The sequence below is a fragment of the Portunus trituberculatus genome, chromosome 9 (assembly GCF_017591435.1).
Source record: "Portunus trituberculatus isolate SZX2019 chromosome 9, ASM1759143v1, whole genome shotgun sequence".
NCBI lineage: Eukaryota > Metazoa > Arthropoda > Malacostraca > Decapoda > Portunidae > Portunus > Portunus trituberculatus.
The window spans coordinates 6,332,501-6,353,425 of record NC_059263.1 but is presented as its reverse complement, the minus strand read 5'-3'; the positions used below and the strand labels follow the sequence as shown (position 1 = coordinate 6,353,425).

Below are 20,925 nucleotides of genomic sequence, written 5' to 3'. Positions count from 1 at the left end.
TGGCAAGAATGCCTCACCTTGGGTTTCAACAGACTTCTCCTCCTGCTTGGGCTTCAACCGTTCAGCATGTGGAGGTGAGGCAAGTTTCAGGCTTCCCATGCCATCAAGCTTTTCCGTCACTTCCTCCGTGGACATTTTATTGACCTGGGTGGTGTGGGCAAGGTTTGAAGGGACGTCAGAAGAGTCTTCCGAGTCGCTGCTGACCTGCATGACATCGCACTCAAGACTGACATCTCCCTCTGACTTGTTGGCGACCAGCGGCTCCACCTGGGAGTGCTGTGCGGTGGCGGGCTCAGGGTTTGTGTGCGTGTGGCTGGCCTGTTGGGAGGCAAGCTTTGCAATAGTACAGTTTTAAGTGATAGATTGGCTATCTGATATCTAACAAAGAAAAGACAAGAAAACAAATTATTCTCTCACTCCAGGATCATACAGCTCAACATTAAGATATATATATATATATATATATATATATATATATATATATATATATATATATATATATATATATATATATATATATATATATATATATATATATATATATATATATAAAACTATACAAAAGATTAAGATTTTTATGCATTATATTCTCTGCAATTTCATTCATCCACTTTAAACATTCTACACAGCAGCACTCACAATGGGAATCTCTGCACACAGCTTGGAGCATTCACTGTTGGTTATGAAGCCTCGCGCTAACAACTTCTGTATCACCTGTTGGTGAAACAGTGCATGTGTCACTAATACTGCTTCATCTCATCCAAACACCCATTAAATGCTCACAATGGATATAATGGAGGCATTTAGTGTCACTACACACTTTTATATGCATAAGATACCACTGGCAAAAGATACACAATCTTGAACTCCAGTATAGGAAAATATTCCTTCAATCCTTGTTTTAGCATCATTTTGTCAAAAGAAGAGATGATAGAAAATAAAATAAACATGAAGACAGCACTCACTTCCTTCTTGATGGGTTCCTCAATGGAGTCATCGCAACAGATCTCCTTTATCTTGTCCATGAGGTCCTGCTCACTTGTAGTGGCCAGGTATAGGTTGTATAGCTGATCAAAGTCTTCATTCCTAAGGACAAACAAAATTCTTAATAATTACACTTCCAGAAGTAAACACAATACATATTTATAAGACAATTGCACCTCAAGGCAAAAGAAATGTCAGATAAATAATTATAGTAACTGAAATTTAAAATACAAATCATAAACACTAAGCAAGGAAGTCCAGCAACGTTTACTTGTTTCACTTGGCCTGTACTTACGAGAGGTCTATCCCTGGAGCCTCCACCATGGGCTTGTGAGAGTTCTTGCTCTTCTCCTTGTCCGGGTGTTTGATGCGAATGCGGGTACACTTGCGGAGGACATACTCTATCAGGTCTGCCCAGTCCTGTGCAAGGGAAGCATCAATCAGTAAGATTCTCCCTGCCATGGTCTTTGTCATGGGGATAAAATTTTCAGGTATTGTATTGCATTACAAACATGTTACATATCTATTGACCTTACAAGCATTTGTCCATCACACACACACACATACTCACCCCACACAGTTCAAAACCTTCCTTCCAGATGCGCATGAACACCTTGAGGATGGACGGCTGCAACAGCACATTGACATTCCTCAGGTCACCGGCAATGTGGTGCATCATGGTGAAGATACAGTCGTTCACTGTCTCATCATTCATGTTGAAGTTTTCCAGCAGACGGCTGTACTGACGCATGATGTCCATTGTGGCAAACCTGTGAAGGAGGTGGTGTTTGCCAGCTATGTCTGGTGGTTTTGATAATGATATTCATTTCACTAATACACTCTAGAATTCCCTCCCTGCTTCTGTATTTCCCTTTTCCTGTAACTAGAATTTCTTCAAGAATGAGATCTCCAGCCATTCTCAAACTTTGAATACTCAATTTGCCTCTTTTCTTTGGGACTGGGATTTCGATAGACATTTTTTTATTGTATATTTTGTTGCCCTTGACATGAATAAATAAAACTATACAACTTCAACTAGTCTTTTGATAGTAGTGGCTAGACATAGAGCATGGAAATGTTTCAGAATGCAGATTTGACACTCACTGCTTGATGTGGTTGAACAGGTTGAAGGAGCAGTGGAGGGAGTGGCTGGGGGCATTGGGCTCCTGGGTGATGAGGAAGCGGTGGTTGGTGGTGATGAGGTCTTGCAGGTAGTTGAGGTTCAGCACACCAGGTCGGTACATTCGGATCAACAACACGAACAGTTGTCTCATCTCCACCAGCGTCCCAAGTTCTTCTGATAAACAGGGTAAGTAGCACAACGTTATATGAGGAATGCTGCAGTGGTAACTTGACCTCTACAGTGATGAGGAATGATAACTTGATCGATCCATACAATGATGAGGAATACAGAGATTTCTTGAATTATGCGAGGGATGTAGTCTTGAAGGGATTGTGTAGTGTAAAAATAGCATAAAGTGAACATGATTACTGAATTAAACTATACAATCAATGAGCTTGAAGCACCACGTCTTCACTGGTGCCAAATGATTCCATTTCCAGCCAACCCACATAGTCTCACATTTTCCTACCAACCATAAACAAATACTTAACCTGAAACATGCAAATAATCTCCAGAACAAAACTATGATCAAATCCACAAGTCCTCAACACATAAACAGTACAAACCTCTCATGTGAAATAGGTGGTTGGCATCCAGAAGGCTTTGTTCTCTCTTCAAGCAGATCTCAAATGCTACAAAAAACTCCCTCAGGGCAGTGACAACAAGGTGGAGGCGGCGAACATGAGGCAGCAGGTTATTTTCTCCGGCCCGCACTGCCTGCTCCAACTCCTCCTGCATTACCACACCCTCATACACCAAGTAGCATGCCACCTGTAAGGAATACAAAGGTTATCTTATCTTTCCAGTTCTGTTTTTCATGAGTGTGTATACCATAACAGTAAACACGTGAAGTTATTTGTTTAGGTTATGTCAAATATCACACATCCTTTACTGGAAGAGTTGTGCACTTACATCCACACACAGCACAGGGCAGATCTGGGACAGCTCCAGGTCCAGCTCCACAGCAAAGCGTAAGAAGTAGGTGATGAGCCACAGCAGGTGAGACTTGTCCAGGTCAATCTGGTAGGGCATCATGACCTGCAACCTCAAACCCTGCAGGAGGTTAGAGTAGCCGTTGATCATGAAGTCCACAGTGAACTCCTTGAGGAGATTTGAGATGTCCTCGGGTGTTGGATGGTGGTGAAGCAGAGCCTTTGCCTTGATGCTGTTGCTTTCCTTCCTCTTTATCAGTTTGGTCCTCTTAATGTTCCTCTCCTGCAGTGCCTTCTGCAGCATTTTGGCTGGCCGAGGCTTGCTCAGCATCTTGTGTGGCTTCTGGTGGTGCGGCCGCTTGGCATGCGGACCCTCGTCACACTCTGAACCAGTGGAATTGCTGGACTCATTGTTCTCCTGGGTGTCTGAGAGCAGCTTCTGGGACATGGTGTGTCTGGAGCGCTTCTGTCCTACCAGTGGCTTGTTCTTGTGGAGCTTCGGCAGCTGAGGTGGTGGCTTCTTCTCACTGGAGTCTCCACTGAAGCCCGATTCCTCCACATTGGGTGGCCACTTGACTGGCTGTCTCACATCCTCCTCCTCCTCATCCATAGGTGAGTGCATCTCCCTTAGAGGAAATGACTCCTCACCCTGCTTACTTATGAGGACAGGATCTAGGGGAGTCATGATACTCTTTTCTTCTGCTGCAGCTCTCACTTTTGCCTCAGCTCCCATTCCTGTTCCTGCTTCTGCCTCTAGCTCTACTGCTTCTTCCTCTGCCTCTTCTTCTCCAGGCATGAACTCCATGAGATGCGGATCAGTGGGCTTGCTGTCCTCCAGGGTAATGGGTGACTGCTGCTCTTCCGATGGCACTGGGCTGCTTGCCTCACTGCCACCCTCATTGCCACCCTGGTCACTCTCATTCTCTTCACATTCCCCAATGATTTTTATTTTGTACATGTCCTTGGGGCTGCTGGCTTCCCTGCAGGTCTTGCCATCCAACCCCTTCTTTTCTTCCGCAGAAACCTCTTCTATTGCTTGGCCCACAGCATCCAGCCTGGGAGGTGCATCTCCCGGGTACCAGGCCGTGATGGTGCCCTTGCCGCCACTTTCCTTCTCTTGCTTCTCCAAAGTCAACATGCGGTAGCTGTTGTCTGAGACAGACTCATCCAGGGAGGAGTCTATGTTGGACCCTGTCCGGCAGAACCCGCTGTCCGGGCAGCTGTCCAGATTGTGCAAAGTCTTGTTTCCTGAGGCAAGATCAGAGTCCTCTTGGAGACTTGACATCTTGTGTATCTTCTTGTTCTTCTTTGCCATGCCGTCCACAGGGGACAGTCTCTCCGAGGAGTCAGACACAGGGTCAGAGGTGGAGATTGCATCCTAATGGAGAGATTTCAGTTACTCATTCCCATCACATGTTGAGTTCTTAAGCTTCTGCCTCATACCTGATATACATTAATCTAACTTCATACCATGGGCATCGATTGTGGGGGAAGGGGGGACATATCTCCCCCTCTCAAATTTTTCAGACTGAGGGAAATATAGTATGATTTTTCCCCCTTTTTGCAGTAAGTTGTCCATTACTACTTTACATTAATAATAGTTATACAATACTGGCAATGCTCTCCCCCTCCCTCATGTTGCCTTCTCCTAATATTTTAAAGGAATCAATGCCCATGCTTTATACAAGTAAAATTTAGTCGGTAAAGAAAATACAGGATCAATAGAACACATCCCTACTGCAACAAAATGGTCCAGGCACTGCCTAAACAGAATCCAGACTGAGACACCAGCACTCACGGAGGAGGAGGAGGACATGGGGTTGTTCTCATCATCTTCTGAACTCTCAGGGAGGGACGACTCCAGCCACTCATTGATAAGCTTCCTGATGGTGCCCTGCTGCTGGTCTCGGTACATTAGGGACACCAGCTGCACCATAGTGATGTTCCACAGGTGCTGCAATGACATGCCATGACAAAATTTGGCAAAAACAGAACAAAGGATAAGGGAAAAAAAATAATAACTAAAGATAATGTTTTTTTTTTTCTGTGACTGCAATACATCACATGGGATGTTAATAACATGCAAGAATCTTTGATGAAAATATAGCAAAGTATGCATAGATGGTACAACCCTTCCAAGGCCAGGTGCAGGCCAGTGCCCACCTGTTGGTTGCAAGTCAGGAGCTGAATGAGGATGTTGTCAAAGCGTTGAGCAAACAGGTTCCACATGATCTGGTCTTCCGTGAGCACCGTTGTGTTTGCTCCGGTCTGGAAGACATCAAACAAAAGTGATATGGTGACAATGAATAAAATTAGTATGACAGCTACCATGGAAAAAGGATGACTTATGTCACTTTTGTTAGAAACATATGTATGTAGGAAAACTGTTTCATCAAGTATAGTGAGCCAATTCCATTTTACAAAATATATGTGCATTAATGGTAGGTAAGAAATGTATTTACTGGTGTACTCTATTGGTCTTAGTGGATAAACACTGGTGACTGACCTGTTGGCCTGCGCTGACGGGCAGGTTGGGTGTGGCAGCCATGGAATTGTTGGCAGTGGAGGTGGTGGGGGCACGCTGTTGTGAGGTCTGGATGCTGCTGACATGCAGCAGGTTGCGCACCAGCAGCAGACACTGGTTGATGAGCTCACACTCTGGCAGAGTGAGGATCTTGGAGTCCTGCAAACACCACCAAATAGCCAACTTTTTATTTACATACTTGGAATTGAGATATGTTTATATTTATTGATACTAAATGATGAGGCCTTTTATTTTCATCACAGTCAGTTAACTGCCTTGCTCTGACTCATTTAAAGATTAAGTCAGGTCACAAATAAAGTCACACACCTGGAGGACTGAGCTCATGAGGTCAACGATGGCCTTGGTGACCTGTGTGTCGAGGAATAGTTTCTTGGCATTCACGATGGCTGTCTCCAGCTCATAGATGATGCGCTTCCCCTCATGGTTCTGGCTCATGGTCTCTGTTGGCATCAAGCACTCGACGGGTGTCATCAGCTCCTGCAGCACTCTGGAGCAAGAGAGAGAAAAGTGCTAATCCTTGGGTAGAAATGAAATCTGATGCACAGTTTTACACTTTCATTACTCAGGTTTGTACCATTTTACAATTTCATTAATAGTATTTTACCATAAAGTAAAAACTGACAAGCTCAAACGATAGCAGGACAGGATACAAATTATCATCACCTATTCTTCTCTCAAATTACAGTTTTACAATTTAGATTAAATGGGACTTTTTTTTACCACTTTCCTCATAATTCTAAACAATATCCATATGATGAACTGTGAACACACACACACACACACACACACACACCGATTGGTTTGTTGTAAAACACTACAAAGTATGGAGAAATGATAGAAAAAATAAAGGAGGTGGTGGTATAATGGTTCTTACTAAGGAAGATCTGATAGTGAAGGAGGTGAACTATAGTAAGAGAAATGAGGAAGTGATAAGTATGCTTATAACAGATGGTAAGAGGGACATTAATATTATAACAGTATAAATACCACTCAGAACCAGTGCTTGGGAATATGAACAGTACCATATGGTGATGAGAAATACTCTAGACAGAATGAAGCAAGAACTTATCAGAAAGGATAGAGTGATGATAGTTGGGGACTTTAATTATAAAGAAATAGTGTGGGAGGACTACAAAGTGATGAACGGTGGTGAGTGGGCAGAGGAATTGTTAAATGTAGCAATAAATAACTTGATGACACAGTGGGTGAGATCACCAACAAGGTGCAGGGGACAAGATGTTGCAGCAAGGTTGGATTTGGTATTTACCAGGGGCATCTCTCTAAAAGAGGAAATTGAACATGAATGTCCCTTGGGGAAAAGCGATCATGATGTCCTAAGCTTTGAGCTGGATACGGAATTAAGCACGAATAAGATTGTGGAACGCAGGGAGGAAAAATTAAATTATATTAGGGCAAATTATAACCATATAAGGGAGTTCTTTAATGAAATTGACTGGTCCGTGGTATACCAGGAAAGGGATATGCAATTGAAATACGATAAATTTATGGATTTGTATAACTCTGCTGTGAAAAAGTTTGTGCCATATCACAGAAAGAGGACTTTAAATAATAAACAGTGGTTTAATAGAAATTGTGAAGAAGCAAAAAGAACAAAGAAAAGGCATGGAAGAAACTTAAGAAAAACAGTGATGTATTATCAAGAGAAGTTTACAAAACAGCAAGGAATAGATATGTTGAAGTAAGGAGAACAGCACAGAAGGAATATGAACAGAGGGTGGTGGAAAACTGTGATAGTGACCCAAAATGTTTTACAAATTCATAAATGGAAAACTAAATATAAGGGAGGCAATAGAAAAGGTAAAAATGGGAAGAAGTATATGAGGATGCTGGAGATATAGCTGAAATTTTGAACGACAACTTTTGCAAAGTGTTTACAAAGGAGGAGCATTTTATGGGAGGAAGGCCTACGGAAATAAAGCAAATGCAGGACATCATGGTTACTAAGGAAGATGTAAGGAAAATTATAAGCAATCTGGATATTAATAAATCAATGGGGCCTGATGGCATATCTGGGAGGTTGCTAAAGAATGTAAGGATCAATTGTTGAACCCGTATTTGATATTGTGGAAACCTCCATACGAACAGGATTAGTCCCAAAGAGTGGAAAAGAGCTGACATTGTGCCTATATATAAGAATGGTAGTAGAATGGAACCGCTAAATTATAGACCAGTATCGTTGACTAGTATATTGTGCAAGGTATGTGAAGAAGTAATTAAAGCTAAGTGGAGTGAGTATCTAGAAAGTGAAAACATTCTGAGTGAAAGGCAGTTTGGTTTCAGAAAAGGAAGATCGTGTATCCAATTTATTATGTTTTTATTCAAGAGTGACTGACATACTACAACATAGAGAGGGATGGGTGGATGCTATCTACCTGGACTTGAGAAAGGCCTTTGATAAAGTACCACACAATAGACTGATGTGGAAACTAAAGAAGATTGGAGGAGTAAATGATAAACTAGCAAAATGGATGGAAAATTACTTAATGGGAAGAGAAATGAGAACAGTGGTGAGAGGAAGGAAGTCCGAGTGGAAGAAGGTAACCAGTGGAGTTCCACAAGGGTCAGTGCTTGGTCCCATCATGTTTTTGATTTATGTTAATGATATGCCAGTAGGAATTGACAGTTACATGAACATGTTTGCGGACGATACTAAAATTATGAGGAGAGTAAAGAATGTGGAAGATTGTAACAAGTTACAGGAAGATCTTGATAAAATATATGAGTGGAGTAAAGAGTGGCAGAAGGAATTTAATATAAACAAGAGCCATGTTATGAAAATGGGAAGAAGTAGATACAGACCAAACAGGGATTACAGGCTGGGTGATGAGAAAATTAAAGAGATCAATGAGGAGAAAGACGTAGGAGTAACCATGCAAAACACTTTGTCACCGGAGAAACACATTAACAAGATATTTGGTGACAGAAGATAGAAGGACAAGAGGACATGTAAAGATCAGGATGAGGCAGTGTGTGAAAGATATTAGAAAATACAGTTTTCCACACAGAATGATTGAGAAATGGTATACATTGAATAACAAAGTTGTTACAGCACAAAATGTGCATAACTTTAAGGAAAAATTGGATAAATGGAGACATGGAGACAGGACAATATGAGTCCTGCTTGAACCCTGTACAATACACACACACACACACACACACACACACACACACACACACACACACACACACACACACACAAATAAATGTAAATGTACTGTACTCACTTCACTGTTGCTTCCATAAGTCCCTTTTCCTCTTTGACATGAACCAGGAGAGGTAATAAATTCTGAAAAAAAAAATGGGAAGAATGCCCTTGAATTGAATGAATGCATACACATTAATGTTATTATATATCACAACAGCTGCAGGTGATTGAAAAATTAAATAAATAAGATAAATCAGTGTAAAGTTAGTTTTTCCAACCCCCCCAAAAAAAAGTCAAGTCAGAAAAGAAGTGCTGAAAAAAACATGCAAGTAAAAATAAATAAAATGAAAAAGCTTAGCAGTGAAAGAGGAAAAGCCAGGATGAGACAGCAGACTCACTTTGGAGATGATCTTGTTCATGAATAACGACCGCCTGAAGTGCCAGCGTGCTTTATCTTGATTGAGGCGGTGTATGATGATCTTGATTTTGGCTGCACAGAGGGAAAAAAGCAAACTTTAGTCATTTATATTCTGCCCCTCGTATGTCACTACCAACATCAGTAGATTAAACCCAGCACACCTGCACCACTAATCCATCAAGAATCTCTCTCTACACATGCAAAAGGTTCCTCATCATGCTCATGTAAAAAACCTGATTGGAGCGATGGGAGTATGCAATCACAGAGGAAATAATAAATTAAATCTCTTTAGGAAAGTTTAAATTCAAGATTGACTGTTGTGCAAGATGCAGCATCAGGAATTTACATGTAGAGGTTAATTATTAAAAGGAGAGAGAGAGAGAGAGAGAGAGAGAGAGAGCAGTGTTTTATAGTTGTGGTGATTGAACTGGTGTGGATGATAATGACAAAAGAGTGAAACAGGCTGAAGAAAAGTGTTGTGTTGAATATGTGGACTAGAACACTACTGTGGATTATCTAAGGAATGACACAGAAAGAATAAGTTGGAGGCAAGTGTGTCACTGGTCATGAACCAACTGCACTGCTATGGTGAAATCATGAGAGACTGATTTCCCTAATTTTTTGAGGGAAAGGAGAGGGACTGTGAGGTAAGCTATATTTTCTGAAGCAGGGAGCACCAAGTAAGACACAGGGTGAGGTTCTCTACTACCAAAAAAACACAGGAACTCAAGAGGTTAACTACACATAACTATATGGAACAGGGGGCCGCCAAAATATGACAAAGGTTGTGCTAAGGAAAAAATGGAACCTCCCTTTGTAATAATAATGATGCTGATGATGATGATTATTATTATTATGAAGATGACCAAGGTGAAGATGGTGACGATGATGGAGATATGGGGTTATCAATTGTGAATCCTATAAAAATCCATGACAACCATCATTGCATGACACTAAAGACATAATGAAAAAGTTCTTATTCACAAAACACACATGAAAATAACACAGCCATTATGATGAGTGAACAGAACACATGAGGAGCAAACACCAAGACACACTTACAGGATCCTAAGAGGTGGCATCTCAGGAGAGCAGCAACAGAGCTGTCCAACACTTACCATGGCTGGGTCTTGCTACTTGTTGCCTTCACACTTACAATACTGGCGGGGACTCAACACTCATCCATCCATCACTCCGCTGACACTCTTCACATCCCTTAGTGAAACATCCACTCCTATGAACCAATAAGGTCTTATAATATTTAGGGGTTAATTTGGGGAAAGTAGCCTTTGCATCAATCTTGGATTTCTTTCATGCTTCTCATAAAGTGTTTGAGTTTTACTATAGTACAAGACAGTTGCTATACCTTACAGTTTTGATCTACATCTCATAAATTTCAACAACTGAAAATATGTTGAGCCCCAGCATCAATAGTTTGAATATATCAAGACAAACAGCTTTATCTCACCCTGTAACGGCTCAGTATGACATTACAATGAATGAATGGTAAATTACTAGAACTAAGTGCTTTATGATTTCTTTCTCCTTTCTCTGTTGAACAATGCTGTACATCAGTATGAATTTTAAAGGGCTCACAGTATTCTGCTACTCCTACACTTGAAATTCATGATGACTTTGTGTGAACTTGCTATTATTTTCCATAACAACTTATAAAGTCTGTTAGCTTCACCTACCTGAGTCAGGAAAGTTTTGCATGTTTTTACATGGAAAAGATTATTCAATCTTAAATCCACCACATAAGCTTTATACAGCTATTATTGGCTTTACAAATTCATGCTTATATCGGTGAAGGCTTACAGTTGTTTTGCTGTCAGTCTTGTTTGCCCCAAGCCTGTTTGTCCAAACCCAAAGCTAATTCATTCACACTCAAGGTGTACACCACACATCTGTAACCCACACCGTCAAGTTTGTATTCTCATACATCAGTGTCTGCTGATCTTGCAACACAGCCAGCCATTCCTCAGCAGAGAGAGCTCTGAGCCTTTAGTAACCAGTCTTTGGGTGGCACTGAAACCCCTCACACACCAGGACAGAGGTAACAACTCCTTGGCTTGCATCCTGCAGATATTGCCTGCTGGTGAACAGTGTGTAACTGTATATGTGTAATTCATGTAAATATTACAGCAGCAAAGTTTATATGGCCTTCTCTGTTGGATAAAGTGGTGATCTTTCACACATGCCATACTTCATCCTTCATGAAAACCAGTGGCATTTAAGAGGCTCAAACCTCAGCCTGCCAAATGATTGGTGAAAACATTACCACCAAGCAAGTGAGCAATAGTTTACATTTGATGCTCAGGTGTGGATGCAAAGCCTTTAGATTAATATTAATGGAGGCTGGTGTGAATGGAACAGCTTTTAGTGAGGGGGAATGGACCTGGGGGCAAAACAACAGATATTCCTTCATAAACACCAAATGCACAGCTGCTGCTATTCACATGGAAAACTTGCATTTATACCGTATAAAAAAAAAACTTTGGAAAAAGGAAAATCGTGCTCTGCTCATCAAACTGCATACAAAACCAGAAATAGCATCAATATTTAGGGGCGAGCACTTGTAAAGAGGTCATAAATCATATACTGTATACCAATTTAGGGAATATGGGACGGCATCATTTCCACATGCTATTAATGAGCCCCACGTGGCATCGTTTCTTTCCACCTAGTTAAGTTTAGACATTCATAATTGCATGACTCAGCCATTGGGAAATCTTGTGGCACTGAGTGAGAAGTGGCGCGCGTGGCGGCGGCTGTTGTGGCTTCAGGATGGCTTGGCAAGTGACAAAAATTAACATCAGAGCATTACAAGAAACGTTCACATAGCCTGGCACCCTCAGGAATGGCTAGTGTGGCTGGACTCAGGCCTCACAGATGATTAAAAGGTAGAGTTTTATAGTTAATTTCTGATGTGTGACATCCATTTTCATATAGTAAGTACTATGTAGGTAATTTATGTACTGTCTTTCTTCAGTCATGTTATCGAGCATACCGAACCTTCCATACGCATATTCCTGTACTCTCATCAAAGATTCATAGTGTGACTTTGATATGATCAATATGTTGTTTATGTTTCGCTTTAATGTAAAACAGTTATTGTCACTCACACCACCCTGTGCTAATATCAATAGTACAAAAAAAAAAAATAATAATAATAAATAAATAAATAAAATAAATAAATAAAAAATGTAGTTTTTTGCAATTTAGTTAACTTTTTTTTTTTCCTTGTGTTCCTTCGATGGTATGACACTGAAGTGAAGTGGATCCACACATCAAGCCTGAACACCACCACCACCATCACCTTACTGTTGCACCAATAAGCTGGCGGTGGCATCCAGCCGCGCCGCCACCACCGCATGTGGACAGAGGGATCCTACTACATTTCTCAAGTTCTCACCTGAGCCTCGCCTCGCTCCATCCAGAGCACCCGAGGCCTCCCAGGGCTCCTGCTGCCTTTCAAGAAAGCAACACAGCCACACGTATTGCATGTGGACAGAGGGATCCTACTACATTTCTCAAGTTCTCACCTGAGCCTCGCCTCGCTCCATCCAGAGCACCCGAGGCCTCCCAGGGCTCCTGCTGCCTTTCAAGAAAGCAACACAGCCACACATATCCAGGCAGTGAGGGAAGAATGGAATGACAGTGCACAATGAAACCACCCATGAAACACACAGTCTCTCTCTCTCTCTCTCTCTCTCTCTGTCAGTTCTTTTACAGTCCCATTGTCACCTTGAATTGTCAAACGTAAAAACTGAGCAGAATTCAATCAATAATAATAGAAAAAAGAGTGAAAAGTGTGGCGGCAATAACAAAATCATGGGAGTCTTGGGAGTTCGGAACAGTGACGTAGTTCCAAGATTGCTTTAATTTTACTATTTAAACTTTTGCTTCATTACTGATTACTTGGCTCCTCAGTTTTCACTGCTAACTATTACAAACTACCTCAAGCTGTCACCACACCAGCAGCAGCAAAGCTTGAAAATTACAATGAATTCAGACAAAGGGAGAAGCTAAAATAACCTCTCACGCAGATGACACCAGGTGTGAGAGTCGAAGCGCTAACTGAAATAATGAAACGACAAGTCAGCGAATAGGGACATCACGCACTACCCTGCCAGAATGTAGGTTACCAGGATACTAACAATGTTTGCAAGACACGAATAACACGGACAAGAGTGAGTACCTTTACATAACTAATCATCTCACCTACTGACACAATGACTAAAATTCTTAGAACCTGGAGAATATTCGAGAGTGATGTCACCATCTGCGAAGAGTGCATTATTATCGAGGAGGGACGAGCGTTGTGAAGAATACAGCGGGATAAGATATCTAATATGACTTATTCTCAGACTCCCTCATAAGTATTACCATGATCTATATATATCTCTAGTAATAAAAGAAAGAAAAGAAAAATTATTAGCAAATAATTATGCGATTATACTATAATAAGAGGATAATGGCAAGAGGAAAAATTAAATTAAATGTTTAATTTTGAAATGAATCGCCTCTAAAACCGCGAGAGCAAAGGCGGTGAGATTATGCTGCAGGAGCTGGAGGTGATGTTACCGCTGACTGGGACTGACACGTTATCATGACACGTACGCACGCACGCACGCACGCACGCACACGCACACACACACACACACACACACACACAGCACAAAGAAGAGCAAGGCCACAGCACACAGCAGGCACAGCCACCAGTAGCAACAGTAATAACACCAAACAACAATAAAGAGAAAAAAACTTTACCGTGTGTGTGTGTGCCCAGAACCGTGATTCAGGGGGCGGGGGTGTGTGTGTTACGCTTTGTGTGTGTGTGTGTGTGTGTGTGTGTGTGTGTGTGTGTGTGTGTGTGTGTGTGGAGGGTAGGGACATTACCTTGCTGATGGGTTAGCTGTAACTCGGCCAGTCTAGCCAATCGCCGCTCACAGCGCCAAACCTGGCAATAGTTACGACGCAGGTCCTTGCGACCCCTCCCTCGCCGTCGCCTGCGTCGCGCCTCGTACGTGGTGGTAAGGAAGACTTGGTGCAAGTGTCCCGCCAGGCTCAACATATTAATGCTATCCTCGTCAACCCTCGAGTAACAACATTTCCTGTTCCTGATGTCTGTCTCATTGAATTCGTACATGTTTGTTTCCATTATATACGACCACCAGCATCCTAATCATTGGACAGAGAATGGCAGGGAATTAGACTAACAACTCGTCTCCAGGCAGGTGTGCGGCGTGTAGAGGGGGGCGCCGCACCTCCCACTGGCCCTCACTGCCTCCATCCTCCTCTTCCTCTTTCCTTCAGACAGAGGCACGGATGGACACACCTAGACATCATAACACCTATAACACGCTATGTGCCCCTTCCTTTCCTTCCTAGCCAGGCATTCATGAGTTCACGCTTCTCCGTTACTTTCTCTTTAGGTCATACTCCCGCCCCATCTGGTCCTGTGCTTACGCCCCTTAACTCGCAGCCCTAGCGCCCCCCTTTACAAAATGCCACCCCCCCCTCCCCACAATCACATGTGGCATTGTGATCGAGCTAAAAACTGACATTCTTGTTCACTTCTTTCTTTCTTCTTTTTCTCAAACAAGGCCATTTCTGATATAAATACTCGCTGGTGTACAATAGACACTCTCTCTCTCTCTCTCTCTCTCTCTCTCTCTCTCTCTCTCTCTCTCTCTCTCTCTCTCTCTCTCTCTCTCTCTCTCTCTCTCTCTCTCTCTCTCTCTCTCTCTCTCTCTCTCTCTCTCTCTCTCTCTCTCTCTCTCTCTCTCTCTCTCTCTCTCTCTCTCTCTCTCTCTCTCTCTCTCTCTCTCTCTCTCTCTCTCTCTCTCTCTCTCTCTCTCTCTCTCTCTCTCTCTCTCTCTCTCTCTCTCTCTCTCTCTCTCTCTCTCTCTCTCTCTCTCTCTCTCTCTCTCTCTCTCTCTCTCTCTCTCTCTCTCTCTCTCTCTCTCTCTCTCTCTCTCTCTCTCTCTCTCTCTCTCTCTCTCTCTCTCTCTCTCTCTCTCTCTCTCTCTCTCTCTCTCTCTCTCTCTCTCTCTCTCTCTCTCTCTCTCTCTCTCTCTCTCTCTCTCTCTCTCTCTCTCTCTCTAGGGGAACTGGGAAGCGCGACAAAGACGAGAGAACAGACGAGAATGAAATATAGACGAGGAGAGGCAATAATGTGCTGGGAGTAAAAACAGAATGAGATGAACTGAGGGAGAAGAATAATGCGAAAACGTGAATGAAGAAGAGCACGTGTGAGGCGAGGTGAGAGGATGAGGCAGGATTGTAACAGCAAAGGAAGACAAAGGGTCGAAATAGAGAAGAGACAATAAATAGAATGGAGAAGGGAGAGGGGGGGAAGAGAGGATAAAAACAGGGCAAGGGAAAGGGATGATTAAAGAAAGTGGAATATAAAGAAAATGGAGAAGGGAGATAAGAGAAGACGAGGAGAGCAGAAAAGATAGAGAAGGAAAAGGGACAAAATAGAGTAGAATAAAGAAGAAAGACCAGAGAAAAGAGAATAAAAGCGAAAGAAAGAGAAAGATACAAGAACAGAAAATGAATTACAGAGAACGGAGGGTAAGTGATGGAAGTAAGAGAATAAAAGCGAAAGAAAAAGAGAATAAAAGGAGAGTTGTAAAAAGAAAGAAAGAAGGGAGAGGAGGGAAAGAGGAAGAAAAATATACAAGCAAGAAATGGAACAAAGAATGAAAGAGTTAAGCGAGGGAAATAGAGAGAGATAGGAAGAGACAAGATAAAAAGGGGAGAGGGGAAAAGACGAAGGGAGGGAGATAGGACGAAAAATATGAAAAAGGAAAAAGGGATTGGACGAAACATAGAAGAAGGAAGAAAGACAAAGAAAATACACAAGTTTACGATAAAAATAAGACACTACTAAAACAGATAAAGTGACATATACATAAAAGAAAGCAGGAACATGACGAGAAAAAAAAAAGTAAGAAAACAACGCAAACAATACACCATCAAGAATCACCACCACCACCACCACCATCTACTAAAACAGTCCATGAAAGTAACGTTGCATAGATGTGTAAGGAAAAGAAGGAAATGAGAAGCGGAGATAAGGGAGATGAGGCAGCGAGGCAAGGAGACAGGTAGGGAGGAAAGGGGCCACGGTATAAACAAGGAGATTAAATGAAGGTGAAAGGAGGTCAAACAGGAACCGAATCTCAAAAAGGGGCTCAAGGAAGTAGACACGATTGAAATGGTGGTGGTGGTGGTGGTGGTGGTGGTGGTGGTGGTGGTGGTGCTTTAAGATAACCATAATTTAAACGAAGAATAAATGAGAGGAGAAGAAGAAGAATACCATCAACAAGAACAAACACAAAAACAACAAGAACAAGTCGAAGAACACCAAAAAGAAGAATGGAATGAAAGAAACAAAGCAAGAAAGTATGAAAATGAACGAAAAAGAGGGTAAGATGAAACAAGAGATAGAATGACATGCAAAATAGAAATATGATAAGAAAAATGAGAAAGATAGAAGAAATAAAAGAATAACGACTCGAGGATGAGGAGGAGGAGGAGGAGGAGAAGAAAGAGAAGAGAAGAGAGAGAGGAGGAGGAGGAGGAGGAGGAGGAGGAGAAGGAGAAGGAGAAGGAGAAGGAGAAGGAGAAGGAGAAGGAGAAGGAGAAGGAGAAGGAGAAGGAGAAGGAGAAGGAGAAGGAGAAGGAGGAGAAGGAGGAGGAGGAGGAGACCGAAAACAAAGCGTGGGTGTGGGAGGATGATGACGAAAAAGGAAATGGCCAAAAAAGAAAAAAAGTTTTGGAAGGTGGTAGGGAGTAAGAGGGGGAGAGGGAGAGGTGGGTGGGAAGGAACAGTTTTGCCAAAAGAGGGAGAGAGTGTGACGTCATTCATTCATTGGAACAGCGATAACAGGATGCAGTGTTGGCGGTAGGAGATGACGAAGCGACGTGCAGGAAGACAGGAGGAGGAGGAGGAGGAGGAGGAGGAGGAGTATCGGGACTAAAAAAGAAACGAAAATGGAGAGATAGAAGTAAAAGATAAACAAACTCTCTCTCTCTCTCTCTCTCTCTCTCTCTCTCTCTCTCTCTCTCTCTCTCTCTCTCTCTCTCTCTCTCTCTCTCTCTCTCTCTCTCTGTCTGTCTGTCTCTCTCTGTCTGTCTGTCTCTCTCTCTCTCTCTCTCTCTCTCTCTCTCTCTCTCTCTCTCTCTCTCTCTCTCTCTCTCTCTCTCTCTCTCTCTCTCTCTCTCTCTCTCTCTCTCTCTCTCTCTCTCTCTCTCTCTCTCTCTCTCTCTCTCTCTCTCTCACACACACACACACACACACACACACACACACACACACGAGACATACAGATAGGCCAAGAATCTGAACCTCCTTCCAAACCACCACCACCAACAACAACAACGACGATAACCTTTGGCCTTGAGAGAGACAGACAGAAGTGCACCTGACGAACAGTAGGTGACGCGGGCGAGGCAGCTGACTGACCTAACAAACAGCGAGGCACGACGGAACAACACAAACACGCTCACACTTGTTAGATTTATAGACGTGCTGCAGAGAGAGAGAGAGAGAGAGAGAGAGAGAGAGAGATGTTTGCTATTTGCTTCGTATTAATAGATTTTCCATTTACACAATCTTTTTATTTCTGCGTTGAAGGGTTTAAATATTTAGTGGTGTGTGTGTGTGTGTGTGTGTGTGTGTGTGTGTGTGTGTGTGTGTGTGTGTGTGTGTGTGTGTGATCTCAAAAACTTCCAACAGGTATTAGTTAAACTTTGTTGAAGAGTAGACGTAGACCCTAATAAATAAATAAATAAATAAACAAATAAAGCTGTGAAAAAAAAAGTAAAATCAATCTGAACGAAAGGGCAATTTTTTTCGACATTATTATTATCATTATTATTATTATTATTATTATCATTATTATTACTATTATTATTTTCTCACTATTGTTATTGTATATTTATTAATTTCAAGATATGCGCCAAATTTTCCCCGGATAAGAAAATCTACGGATATTGAGAGCCGCGTTTCACTAAGTCTACGGAACGTGTTTGCCTTTTATTGTACTGGATCCATTGATACTGACTGACTGACTGACTGACCAATTCACCGATTGATAGACTGACTAACTAGATAACTAAGACAACTAGACTGATTAACTAACAAAACTAAGGAAACGAAAGAAAGAAGGGGAGAAGTAAGAAAAAAAATTAAAGAAAACGAAAAACGGACAAGACGCTGATAAAAGAAACAATACACAATAAAGATACACAACTAAACAAGACAACTCGATCCATATCCTGATCACAGACGAACAACCTTTACTTCAATCAGTTCCCCTTCATCACACATGCGCACCACAGCCCGAGTGACGTTAATGTTGTCATGGGAACGGAGACGCCGCTTTTACCTTTCACTATCTGCCCTGAAGCACTACACAATACAAAACATCATTATAAAACGACAGTATGAAACACAATGGAAGTGAAATTCATTACAGGCATAGCACACTGACTATACCCAGCAAGAGACTAACCAACAGCAATGGAGACGTAGACTGGCTGCAATCCCTCAAATAGACAGGTATGATCAAGTGTGGATTCAAAATTGTTTTTAATCCTTTCAGTACCATGACGCATTTTCATATTCATTCTACCTTCTATTTGGCGATCTTATACAGCTTCAGACACTAATGTGGGGATTAAAATAGTGAAGACTCTGGCCATTAATCTTCTGACCTCCATGAACCATTCCTCATGTCAAAAAAATCGTCTAATTACACCCAAAACTCAAGTACTGATGGGGTTAAAAACGCTTTGTTCCCTCCCCACGATTATTTTCAAAGGCCACAGAGATGATTAGCCAGGTTCGCAAGAGTATTACTTCTATTAATCTGTCACTAAGACCATTAAAACGCTTCTAAAAGACCGCGTAACTTTAATCAAAGCCTTTTGAATGTAGTGGAGATGCAGAGCATAAGCGTTTCAGAATACAGCCCTCGACTTGCGGTGCAAAGAATAAGAGAAACAATAAATTATTTACTAACAGCGATATAGCAACTTAAATCTAATAATAGAATATAAAAAGAAAAGAAGACATTGTACATCCAGCACATGAAGAGATAAAGTAATAAGGTGAAGTCAGAAAGGAACACAAAATGAGGAAAATACCATCTGTTTGTCGTAAGGTATACTGATTCAAACCATAAGAAGTAATAAAGTCGAAGTTTCCACAACACAAGAACTGTTTCTCTAGGGTTTCAAGAAACAAGGAAACCGAGATGAAACCTGAACACTTGGCACGCTTCTTGCTAAAATAGTGAGGGAGTAGAGGGGAGGGGAAGCCGTAGAGCCAACTGATGGTTGGAATCGCGATATTTTTTACACGGTTAAGCAAAGGAAAAGTGGTGTTCGCGGAATGTTACTAGTGTTATATAATTGTGAGTAACAAGATTATGCAACGCCGAGGGGGTGACGTGTGAATTAAAGCCAATCAAGTGAAATGCGAGAGAACGTTGCGCAAGTTAAATGCAAAAAGCTGTTAGTTGAAATTGAGAGAAGGCAAATACGTAGGTGATAATAAATATACTAATACTATTACACCCACCACTAATAACTCTATGTATTTAAGAGGAGTTTTGGTAAAGAGAGAAGAAGAAGAAGAAAAGTCCATAAACGAAGCTGATCTAGATAAAAAAAAAAAAAATAACTAAAAAAAAAAAATATATATATATATATATATATATATATATATATATATATATATATATATATATATATATATATATATAATTACTAAAAGAACTACCACTCCTACAAGAAACTACCGTGAAAGCAATCCATAGGTAGGTCAAAGTAGTTAGGTAAGGCGTCAACCTGGGCGTGGGGCGTGTGCATTACAGGTGAGAGGCGTGGCGGGCGTGACAACACCTGTGGCACTATTACTCAGCCAGTGACGCACACGATGAACATTGCCACATATATAAATTCAACCCGGCACCTCCCTTTGTGAGGAAAATAGAGAGAAAATTAGCATCAGCTTGCACAAATCATGGAAACGTAATGGCAATAACGAATTGATACGTTACTGACGTTAAGCATAGGGCACTGAAGCAATAAAGGATGATTTTCCGAGCGTGGGTGAGCTAAACTACTTATAACGGACCGTGTTCTCTGACGCTCTAACGCTTTCCTTTTTATCTATGTAAGAGGGAAGAACCGGCAAATGGCAAAAAATAAATAGATAAATAAATAAAGATAAATAAAAACCAAAACAAAGAAAAGACCAATTTGAATGCCAGTCTCCGAGCAGGACCGAGAGAGTTAGCCAGAAGAAATAGACTCTAGTGGAAATTAGTAAGGGTTTTTGAAGCGAGTAAGATTAAGTGGTGGTTTTAAATGGACTTTGCAGCGTCGATCAAGAAATACAACATAGGGAACAGGACTAACGATAAATGTGGCCCAAAATAAGATTCCACAACTCCTCTGCTTACTTAAATCCTTCAGTACCACGACACGTTTCACATTTATTCTGCTTACTATTTGGCGTTTTTATACAGCGCCAGAAACTTATATGGGGATTGAAGTAGTGGAGACTGTGCATCAATCTTCTGACCTTCATAAACCCTTCGTAATGCAAATAAAATCGTTTAATCACAACCAAAACCCACGATAAAAATGCGTCCCAGCATTGAAGGAACTATAAAGAGGATATAAGTACACACACAGTATGTTACTACTGTATTTATCCCCCACTGTGTCGAA

General features: G+C 41.6%; 1 protein-coding gene across 23 annotated transcripts in view; it reads right to left on the bottom strand.

Moving 5' to 3' along the window:
* The window catches only part of LOC123501572 (protein timeless-like), a 105,283-nt gene that overhangs the window by 11,285 nt on the left and 73,073 nt on the right, over positions 1–20,925 (bottom strand). For 16 of the 23 annotated variants that reach the window (XM_045250488.1, XM_045250489.1, XM_045250474.1 and 13 more), the window contains 15 exons: positions 14,071–14,352; positions 9,149–9,240; positions 8,830–8,891; positions 5,891–6,071; positions 5,546–5,722; positions 5,203–5,307; positions 4,838–4,993; positions 3,020–4,417; positions 2,674–2,878; positions 2,089–2,281; positions 1,556–1,754; positions 1,280–1,404; positions 966–1,086; positions 640–714; positions 18–318 (listed from right to left, as the gene is read on the bottom strand). In XM_045250488.1, the coding sequence (XP_045106423.1) occupies positions 18–318; positions 640–714; positions 966–1,086; positions 1,280–1,404; positions 1,556–1,754; positions 2,089–2,281; positions 2,674–2,878; positions 3,020–4,417; positions 4,838–4,993; positions 5,203–5,307; positions 5,546–5,722; positions 5,891–6,071; positions 8,830–8,891; positions 9,149–9,240; positions 14,071–14,352 (3,672 nt within the window). Of the gene's footprint in view, positions 1–17; positions 319–639; positions 715–965; positions 1,087–1,279; positions 1,405–1,555; positions 1,755–2,088; positions 2,282–2,673; positions 2,879–3,019; positions 4,418–4,837; positions 4,994–5,202; positions 5,308–5,545; positions 5,723–5,890; positions 6,072–8,829; positions 8,892–9,148; positions 9,241–12,583; positions 12,690–14,070; positions 14,353–20,925 lie in introns of those variants that run through there. The other 7 variants (XM_045250492.1, XM_045250486.1, XM_045250487.1 and 4 more) reach the window with 3 other exon arrangements.